This window comes from Cynoglossus semilaevis, chromosome 13 (assembly GCF_000523025.1).
Source record: "Cynoglossus semilaevis isolate Cse_v1.0 chromosome 13, Cse_v1.0, whole genome shotgun sequence".
Taxonomy (NCBI): domain Eukaryota; kingdom Metazoa; phylum Chordata; class Actinopteri; order Pleuronectiformes; family Cynoglossidae; genus Cynoglossus; species Cynoglossus semilaevis.
In genome coordinates this window covers 17,441,909-17,452,842 of record NC_024319.1, presented here as the reverse complement: position 1 = coordinate 17,452,842, position 10,934 = coordinate 17,441,909, and the positions used below count along the sequence as shown (strand labels likewise).

Genomic DNA, 10,934 nt, shown 5'->3' with positions numbered 1-10,934 from the left:
AGTCCAAGTCGAGTTCCAAGTCTCTTTACATTTGGTCAAGTCGAGTCTAAAGTCATCAAATTGATGACTCGAGTCTGACTCGAGTCCAAGTCATGAGACTCGAGTCCACACCTCTGATAAGGTATGGCTCGTAGACACAGCAGTGGCAGTTGCTGGTCTGTGACACAGGTTAGGCTAATTTAAGTTCTCGGTTATTAAAATATAAATCCTCCTCTAGGTTCTTTTCACACTGCTGCAGCATAGCTTAATCTCCTGTAGTTTTCAAATGTAAATACATTTTTAGTCCAATGTAGGTTCTGATTAGATACTGTAAGACTCTACATTTATTACCAGATAAACACAAACTCCTTTAATTTTATGTTTTCATCTTTTCCTTTGTTAAATATGTTTTTTAGACTCGGGTTTATTTCCTAAATTGCACAGAAAGAGACTCTGGAATTATTAGAGATGCACGGCATATTAGCCTGACGGAAAATTTGTTTTCGTCAGGCTAATATGCATTTTTAATTTTCAGCCGAAAGAACTTTTATCACCGAACAAAACGGCCCAAAAAAGTGCCTGCAACATGTCTGCGGTGTAAACGTATTTCAGTGTTTCTGAGAAACACCCACAGATAGCGGTTTGCACAACATGCTAAAATGCTAAAATTTCAAAAGGATTTCTCCACGCCGGGTTTAATTTATCACCTGTAATCCATCCCGATCGCTATGCTGAATATGAGACGAAGGAAAGTGAGTCTTGGCTGCATACAGCGCAGACCAAAATTAAGCTTGGAATAAAAAAGATTAAAATTAAATGAAGTTAAATCTTCAGTACACCTGACGTCAACGTGGGTGAACAACCTGGGACCGTGGCACAGCTTTGGCTGTAAATACATGACAGATGCGTTAAGGCAATCAAAGAATTGAAGGTTTTCTTGAATGTAAAAACTTGGCAAAAAAATATTAAGGCAAAAAAAACCCCCCAAAACATTAGCAGTTAAATGCGCACAACAGAAAAGGCGCTAATTGTTAGCTTACTTCAAAAGCCAGGGACAGATGAGACGAGGATGATGACGAAGAACCACAGAATTTGATAATGTAAATGTAAAAATAAATACCATGCCATTTACTATTTGGTAAGAAGGCGCAATTCCTACTGAGAAAACTGGATAGTTTTAAGGTCAGGCAAGAGTTTGAAATAATTCAAACTTTTCTGAAGTCCTGGTTGCTAGAGAGAAAAAGGGGGAAAATGGGTGAAAAGATGGAAAAGTGATCCTGTTTATAACCCTTGATTAGGACCAGGGCTATTGCATTCAAATAATGAGGTCCAGAAAACAATACATTGTAAATGACAACAGCCCGAAGGAATTAAGGAATTACCAGGGTGATAACATAAAACGGACCTCCGAGTGGTCGAAGCCTGTGCGTAGATAAATTCAGTCTTTTTTTGTCATTATATGCAGATGATGCTGTATAGGTTTTTGTTGACTGCTAACACTGCTAACAGGACATCTTCTTCTCTGCACCTCAACAGATTCTGGCATTTGAGTCCAACTGCCAATCCAGAGCAGAGAAACTGTCCTTGGCGCTGAACTTGCTGCAAACCCACGTTCTTGGGCTGCTCCTCCTCATAGTTCCAATTCTAAACAGCAACTGACCCAAAAAACCTCCGAACATAAAAAAAATGGATGATAATGGACACTACAGAGAGAGACGCTCAGATTTCATCCGTGGGGCCAAGGACATCGCCAAGGTGGCCAAGAAGCAGGTCGGTAAGAAGGTGGGTCGAGGCGTGGACAAAATGGGCGACGAATACACCAAACGCTCTTATAAACGCTTCGAGGAGGAGGACGACGACGACGACTACGCTGGCTACCGCAACGACAGCCGTGCCAACGACGAAGAGGACCACAGTGACTCCACCGAAGGTCACGATGAAGATGATGAGATATATGAAGGCGAGTACCAGGGCATCCCAAAGGGAGAGTCGGGCAAGGAGGGTGCCGGGGACGACATGGCCGCTTCTCAGGCGCAGCAGTTCAGAGATTTGTCCGCCTACGAGGGCGAGAGGAGGAAAGACCAGGAGGAGTTGGCTCAGCAGTACGAAACCATCCTGCAGGAGTGTGGCCATGGCAGGTTCCAGTGGACACTCTACTTTGTCCTGGGACTGGCTTTAATGGCGGATGGCGTAGAGATCTTTGTGGTTGGCTTCGTGCTGCCCAGTGCTGAGAAAGACATGTGTCTGTCTGAGCCGAACAAGGGCATGCTGGGTAAGGATTTGCAGTCTTAATTCTATATCTCGCTAAAATTATTATTATTATTATACACAAACATACAATCCCGTAAAGGGATTTTGAAATTTTTTTTGGTTCAAAATAAACTAAGTAGAAATCTTAATAGACTCGGGTAACAGAAGTGAAAAAACCTATACATGCCATATGTAAAAAAGTATGGCAACCTGAGAACACATCTCTTTGATTACTTTGTCCTGTCTTTAGATTGAACGGTCGACCCTTGAAACACAACAGATCCAAAAGTTAACAATGGAAATGGAAATGTCAAAGAATCCAGCTGTTTGAATTTCCCCTTTCTTTCTTTGATTGGTTCCTCGATGAAGGAAACCAGTAGGGTTCACATACCATTTAGTCCTTTCCTCATTCAATTCCACGATGCCCCAAATTTTCTATTTTCTGTCCCTAAGCTGGTCCCAGTTATCCAGTTATCTTTTATACACATTTCCTTCCTTCTGCCTTTACGGTTCTCGCCTGTGAAGTGTTAGTTCCACAAACAAGTATCTAGAATCATGAGAATAGAGTGAAAAAGTTTATAGAATAGGGTCATTACCCAGTTATCTTTTATACACATTTCCTTCTGCCTTTAAGTTTATAGAATAGGGTCATTCATTTTAGAGATTAAGGGCGCAAGTTTAGATGATGTGTTTTAAGGGAGACGACAGAGAGAAACAAAATCAACATTAAACTTTAGCATTGGCTTCGCACATAAAGATATAATTCAACTTCCGGCTCCTCAGCGTCACCTCACTATATTTATACCAATATTCTGATCAATTTACTGGGTCGACCAAAATTCTGATTGGTCGATGATTTTTTTGTTGTTGTTTTAAACTTTTAAATGACAAGAAATAAAGTGGGGAAAAAAATATGAATAATATTGTTATGTGTTGGTCCCCTCTAAACCAGGCATGGGCAAACTAAGGCCCGGGGGGCCGGATGCGGCCTGTTCAGCTTTTTAATCCGGCCTGGCGATTAATTTATATTATCATTATATGTCTGCCTTTTCCCTGCAATACCCATGTTTCCCTGATAGATGGCGTATAAAATGATAAAAAGCATTTTCAGCCTTTATGCATTGACTTTTACATGTCATTTAACTTCAGCCCCCCGCCCTCCGCCCCCGCCCCGCCCCCCCCCCCCGAGCCCCCTCTGTTAAATTTTAGGACAATTGTGGCCCGCCAGTCAAAACGTTAGCCTATGCCTGATCTAAACAAACACATATAGTATGATAGTGCACTTAAAGAGCACTTCTCCTCAAGAATTGGCGAATAATTACAAATAAAACATCCTTTGTCTTTCCATTTAACCGCAGCACACAGGCCCTCCGTTACCCAGTCCAGTTGTAACTCTATCTTTAATCCGTAGTCGGACGTGCGGTCCTGATTTAATTGTGGCGTTTCACTGGGAAATATAAACGCTTTGACCGAGAGACATGTTTTTGCGCAACGTTTTCATTACCGCTCAAACTCCCGTACCCAAACAGGAATCAGGCAGTTTGCCAGGCTCGTAACACTTTGAGTAGTATGACACGCCAGAGAATTGAAAAGGGGAACTTTAAAAAAATGGAAAGAAAATTAGGATAAATGGAATGGTCCCAGGCTGCTTCAGTCTTTAACTTATGGAAAAAAGCAGATTTCCGGACGCAGGGGGCTCAGACAAGGCTGTTACCTGACCTGCACACGCACAAACACACAGTATTGAGGGATATAGATATAGATATGAACAGATATGTTCATATCTATGTTTAAATATACTATTAATTATCAAATTATCTATGTTTAAATATACTATTAATTATCAAATCTATGTTTTACTATTAATTATCAAATCTATGTTTTACTATTAATTATCAAAGTATCTATGTTATGTTTTTTTTGTTGTTATGTTTTGTTTTGTTATGTTTTGTTATGTTTATGTTTTTTATGTTTTGTTTTTTTGTTTATGTTTTGTTTTTTGTTTGTTATGTTTTGTTTTTTGTTTGTTGTTTGTTATGTTTTGTTATGTTATGTTTTGATGTTTGTTTTGTTGTTATGTTTGATATATTAATGATCAAATTATCTATGTTCAAATATACTATTAATTATCAAATCTATGTTTTACTATTAATTATCAAAGTATCTATGTTATGTTTTTTTTGTTGTTATGTTTTGTTTTGTTATGTTTTGTTATGTTTTTTTATGTTTTGTTTTTTGTTTGTTATGTTTGTTATGTTTTGTTATGTTATGTTTTGTTGTTTGTTTTGTTGTTATGTTTGATATATTAATTATCAAATTATCTATGTTTAAATATTCTATTAATTATCAAATTATCTATGTTTAAATATTCTATTAATTATCAAATTATCTATGTTTAAATATTCTATTAATTATCAAATTATCTATGTTTAAATATTCTATTAATTATCAAATTATCTATGTTTAAATATTCTATTAATTATCAAATTATCTATGTTTAAATATTCTATTAATTATCAAATTATCTATGTTATGTTTGTTTTGTTGTTATGTTTTGTTTTGTTATGTTTTGTTATGTTTATGTTTTTTTATAATGTTATGTTTGTTTTGTTGTTATGTTTGTTTTGTTATGTTTTGTTATGTTTGTTATGTTTTTTTATGTTTTGTTTTTTTGTTTATGTTTTGTTTTTTGTTTGTTATGTTTTGTTTTTTGTTTGTTATGTTTGTTATGTTTTGTTATGTTATGTTTTGTTGTTTGTTTTGTTGTTATGTTTGATATATTAATGATCAAATTATCTATGTTTAAATATACTATTAAGTATCAAATTATCTATGTTTAAATATTCTATTAATTATCAAATTATCTATGTTTAAATATACTATTAAGTATCAAATTATCTATGTTTAAATATTCTATTAATTATCAAATTATCTATGTTTAAATATACTATTAATTATCAAATTATCTATGCTTAAATATACTATTAATTATCAAATCAACCCCCCCTCCATCTAAACACCAAAACATAGACATTATAAACAGATATGTTGATCATATCAAATAATAATAATTAAGAAAACATTTCATCATGTTATTGTTTTTCGATTTAGATGATAGAAAGAGAGAAGAGAGAGAAAAGGGACAGCCAGAAATAAAGCCAAAGATAAAACGACCAAGCAAGGCACAGTGAGTGAGACAGCGCAACAGTGTCGAGTTGAGAAACTTGATGTTTCCTCGTATCACGAGAAAAAAAAAAAAGTCGCTTACTCGTAACTTGAAAAAATTCGGGGGGGGGGGCTCGTATCTCGAAGACTCACTGTATTAATCTTTCTTCATCCTTTCAAAGATTACATTTAATAAAAAAAAAATATGATATTTAACTTAAGGAGAAAGAGATCATGTCTCATCATCATCATAATATTGTTTAATCTTGAAACAAGAAATGAAAACAGGCACTAATATTTTCATATTTTTTTGGTGATGTCGTCCCCCCCTCTCTCCTCCTCTGCTCCTCCAGGTCTGATCGTCTACCTAGGGATGATGGTCGGGGCATTTGTATGGGGCGGATTGGCTGACCGGATCGGTCGGCGACAGACGCTGCTCATCTCCCTGTCAATCAACAGTGTGTTTGCCTTCTTTTCATCCTTTGTCCAGGGCTACGTTTCGTTCCTCTTCTGCCGCCTGGCCTCAGGTGTGGGGTAAGGACAAAGTGGATGTTGTTTCAGAACTGAACCTGAAGTTAATTTCAAATCTCACAGAAAGCCCTCGCTTCTGTCTTTGTCCCTGTGATGTTCAAATAACTCCAAAACTGCTGCTATTGTTTATCTACGTACATAAACCAACCACTGAGGTCAAGGACTCTTTATCTTTCTTTGTTCTTCACCCTCTTTTAATAGTAACCAACCACTGAGGTCAAGGACTCTTTGTTCTTCACCCTCTTTTAATCGTCCGCCCGTATTTTTTTTTTTTGCTCCATAGCATTGGCGGTTCCATCCCTATTGTGTTTTCCTACTACTCTGAATTCCTGGCCCAGGAGAAACGAGGAGAGCACCTGAGCTGGCTTTGCATGTTCTGGATGATTGGTGGTATCTATGCCTCGGCCATGGCCTGGGCCATCATCCCGCACTATGGTGAGAAAAACATGTGGTTATTTATCTCTTAGATACTGTCAACCTTTTGGTTGATTTATTTATTTTTCTAATTATACAATGAGAGAATGAAATTGGTGTAGTGGATTTTAAATAATAAAAGGAAAAAAAAAAAAAGAAATACATGTGAGACACATGATAAGGGTAAATGAATGGAGGGACAGAGAAATATCATTAACCACGAAATAATAATGAAAAAAAAAATGGTGCGCTTTTCAGAATTTTATGTTATCTAAGTTATACTTATTTTATTTAAGATTTAAATTATTATTTTAAATTATTATTATTATTATTATAAGTTTATAAAACTGCAAAAAAATAACCAAAATGCTGCAGCAGCGTTTCCGTTGTAGCACTGAAGAATCAAGAATGCTGCAAAAATGGCCGACAAATTCTCAAGATTCTTCCATCATGAACCGGTGTTCAAAAAACCCCGTCATAAATGGTGTACACAAATAATTGCTTTACACCAGGCATGGCCAAACTAAGGCGTCATAAATGGTGTACACAAATAATTGGTTTACACCAGGCATGGCCAAACTAAGGCCTGGTGCCCAACTTTTCCAAATGATATCATTTATTTTTATCATTATACTTCTGTAATCATTTTCCCCTGCAATACCTACGTTTCCCCAATAGATGGCATAGAAAATGATAAAAAAGCAATTTTAGCATTTCTGCCTGACTTTTACATGTTATTTATCTTAGTAGACTCTCTATGGTGATTGGTAAAATGATTGGTCTATGGTGATTGGTCACGGTGTGTCCTTGTACACTTTATAATGCGTGCAAACGACCACCGTTTATCTGCAACCTTTTCTCTTTACACAAGTGTGAATGGAGAGGAAGCCTCCCCCGTGTCTCCAGTTGTAACTACCGGTATGTTTTTTTTTCCTCTGACCTTTTCTGTGTTTCTCCATCGCACAGGCTGGAGTTTCCAGATGGGCTCGGCCTACCAGTTCCACAGCTGGCGGGTGTTTGTGTTGGTGTGTGCTTTTCCCTCTGTGGCCGCCATCTGTGCCCTGTCCACCATGCCCGAGAGCCCTCGCTTTTACCTGGAGGTTAGACTGTGAACATTTGTCCTGTGCAACGTCAAATATCTATAAAACCTGTATTTGATACAGGTTTGAAAAATCGAAGCGCTGACCAACATGAAAAGATAACGTTTTTTTTTTTGTTTGTTTGTTTTTTTTTTGAAATGCAGAATGGAAAACACGACGAGGCTTGGATGATTCTGAAGCAGGTCCATGACACCAACATGCGAGCCAAAGGCTATCCAGAGAAGGTTTTTTCGGTAGGTGACCAACCCTCTTTGTGGGTCAGTTTGGCAGCATTCTTTGTCTGGTGACAATAACTGACTTATTATTTACTATGAAATACATTCAACTTCAAATATCCACCTAAAAAAAAGTACTGCAGCAGTGCTAAGTATTTATTATATAAAGGTTGAATTAAAATAGGAAAAAGACTTCTGTCACTGTTTCTTCCTTTGAGCCTATGAGTAATTTGCTGGATCATTTCTGCACATGCTAGGTTGACCATTATTATTATTATTATTATTATTATTATTATTATTATTATTATAAGTAGTAGTGGTAGTAGTGGTACTTTTAAATGTTTAGCATTTTAAATGTGAAACAGGCAAAAAAAATACATATAAACAAAGTGAAAAAATAAATAAATAAATATATAAATACACAAAAAATATATGCAAATAATACATAAAAACAACAACATGGATGATACGATTTGTAATATGTTCAACTTAAAATCACTACTGTTGAGGTTGCGCTCTTGAGGCCGCAAGAAGTAACAGTGAAAAACACCTCGAGACATGTCTGAACTTTCTTTTAAAATTTGTTGGGTTTTTTTTTTTTTTTTTTTTTAACTAAATTGCATATATATTTAAATGTTGCAAATGCAAAGTCCCTCAAACTGCAAGGCAACATTACCGTTTCTCAAATCAGGAATTAAAATACAAACGCTGTTTCTTATTTGTGGTTCATTTAACGTTGATGCACAGAATGAGTCCAAATGTTCTGTTCTTTCCAGGTGACAACTATAAAAACCGTGAAGCAGATGGATGAACTGGTGACCCTGGGCGATGATGCGTCTTGGCACGCGAAATGGAGGATAAAGCTCTCTACACTTTTCCATCAGGTGCCTGGGCTAAATGACATGACACGACATTAGAAGTACGAACATACAGTATATACACCTCGGGGAGCAGTGGATACTTCTGGAGCTCCTGGGAAGCTTTGTTGCTCCAGGCCAGGGTGATGTCAAAACAGTGAATTCAGTATTAAATGAAATGGCCTCAGTCAACATTTTTGAAATCGTATTTTGAAAAAAAAAAAAAAAAAAAAAAAAAAAACACCCCATACTTTGTAAAAAAAAAAAAAAAAAAAAACCCAGCTAGCCGTTTAACTTAAGTACCTAAATATAAACTTGCATTTGTCTCACATTGTCTTTGTCTCTCAAGTATCAATATTTATCAGTATAAATGTGTATGTCTCGCAGGTGTGGAGTAATTTCCAGGCTGTGTTCTCCCCTGAATATCGCCGCACCACCTACATGATGATGGCCGTGTGGTTCTCCATGTCCTTCAGGTACAGTTGCACAGTACCATTTCTAACACAAGGGGTCAGTGAATAGCAGGAACCATCAGATGTTTTTAATCTCTTCAGGTTTTCAGTGTTTTGAATGAACTGCTTAGTTTACACTTTACGTCTTTAAGTTGCGCATCTGTTGTTTTAAATTCTACGATTAATAATTACTGCGTTTAATGTAGCTAGGGGACCCTGTGTACACGTAGCGGCTAAAAAAATTAGTTTGTTATATTTGCGAAATGTGTTTTATAGACATCAACCTGGGTTTCCCCTCTTATTGCTTTGATTTATGAAATAAAAATATTTGAATAAATGACTGACAAATATAAGTTGCTCAGGAGTATAAGTCTCACCAGCCAGCTATAGTGCCCTCTAGTGGCTGTCAGTGTGGGAATAACGAACATGTACATTTTCAGTGGTACACAAATAGCAGATACTGGTACACGAGCCTAGAGCCCTCTAGTGGCTGTCAGTGTGAGAAAAACGAACATGTACATTTTCAGTGGTACACAAATAGCAGATACTGGTACGCGAGCCTAGAGTGCCCTCTAGCGGATGTCAGTGTGAAAATACAGTAACAAACGTCAAATTGTATATTTTGATATATAAGTCGCAAACGCAGCCAGAGGATGAAAAAAAAAAAGTGCGTCTTATAGTCCTGTTTGAACAGCTAGGTTAAAGATTACAATATCGTGATATGGCTCTCCAGAGTGGTGGTTCCATAGTGTGCCAGTTAGCACGCCTGCCTTGAAAGTAGAGGGATGAGCATCCTGGGTTTAATTCCCAGAGAAACCAGATTTTTTTCTAATGGCGCCTCCTGTGGTTTGGTTGCAAACACTCACCTTGTAAATGTTCCTGTTGCGGGAAGAATAACACATAGGAACTTATTAGCGTTTTCACAATAACAACAGCCTCTTTTGAAAAGCCCGTTAATGATTTGTAATGTGTCAGTTTACCTGCAAATTGTAACACTGTACAACTATTTTATTATTATAGAAAAACACTTCTGTATTTTTTTTTTGTATACTTCATTTTGAATTACCGTTAGTTTCTCCTTAAATTTGTGTAAATAAACAGAGACAATCTTGATCTGTATTTTAAGTCCTGCTGTATGACAGACCCTTTAAACATGTGTGGTTGGATTCACTTTCTCACAAACGTTCATCCACTTATTGGTCATTGCCATCGCTGGTTTTTCATTGTGATGCGATTCTGTGAATCCTGTGGAGCATCGTAAGATAAAGACAGAGCTAAATCAAAGCATGTAGTTCATAACTGCCAGTGATTCATATATGTATATTAAATACATAACTTAACTTAAATTCATATATTTCAATCTCCGTCTCTTCCTGCTTTGTCCCGTTCCTTCAGCTACTACGGTCTGACAGTCTGGTTTCCCGACATGATCAAGTACCTGCAGAAACAGGAGTATGCAGCCTTGACCAAAGTTTTTGTCAAGGAGAAAGTGGAACATGTCACCTTTAATTTTACTTTGGAGAACCAGGTCCACCGCCAGGGAGAGTACTTCAATGACAAGTGAGTACATACTCTTGTACACTATAGAACACTTCCTGTATGTGGGGAAAAAAAAAAATCATACTTAATCATAATAGATTAAAAGAACTAATAGATTAAAAGAATCAACTGGGTTGATACACAACTATGTATCAATACAATACTTAACTATATATGAATTATTCAAATGGTTCATTTCCATGTGTCTGTAAATTGCTTGCAGGTTTATGAACTTGAGGATGAGATCAATGGTGTTTGAGGACTCGTTGTTTGAGGAGTGTTACTTTGAGGACATCACGTCCAGCAACACTTTTTTCAAGAACTGCACCTTCATTGCCACACTCTTCTACAACACAGGTGGGGAACGAACACACCCTGTACCCTTTAGATCATACGATCATACTTTTTATTTTTATGGATATTTTCAGGATG

General features: G+C 36.8%; 1 protein-coding gene across 2 annotated transcripts in view; it reads left to right on the top strand.

Moving 5' to 3' along the window:
- Window positions 1-10,934, top strand: part of sv2a (synaptic vesicle glycoprotein 2A) — a 24,368-nt gene that overhangs the window by 4,756 nt on the left and 8,678 nt on the right. For both annotated transcript variants that reach the window (XM_008323996.3, XM_025061701.1), the window contains 9 exons: window positions 1,516-2,251; window positions 5,748-5,928; window positions 6,209-6,360; window positions 7,306-7,439; window positions 7,583-7,672; window positions 8,431-8,538; window positions 8,899-8,987; window positions 10,359-10,523; window positions 10,726-10,859. In XM_008323996.3, the coding sequence (XP_008322218.1) occupies window positions 1,666-2,251; window positions 5,748-5,928; window positions 6,209-6,360; window positions 7,306-7,439; window positions 7,583-7,672; window positions 8,431-8,538; window positions 8,899-8,987; window positions 10,359-10,523; window positions 10,726-10,859 (1,639 nt within the window). In that variant the 5' untranslated portion in view covers window positions 1,516-1,665. The remainder of the gene's footprint in view (window positions 1-1,515; window positions 2,252-5,747; window positions 5,929-6,208; window positions 6,361-7,305; window positions 7,440-7,582; window positions 7,673-8,430; window positions 8,539-8,898; window positions 8,988-10,358; window positions 10,524-10,725; window positions 10,860-10,934) is intronic.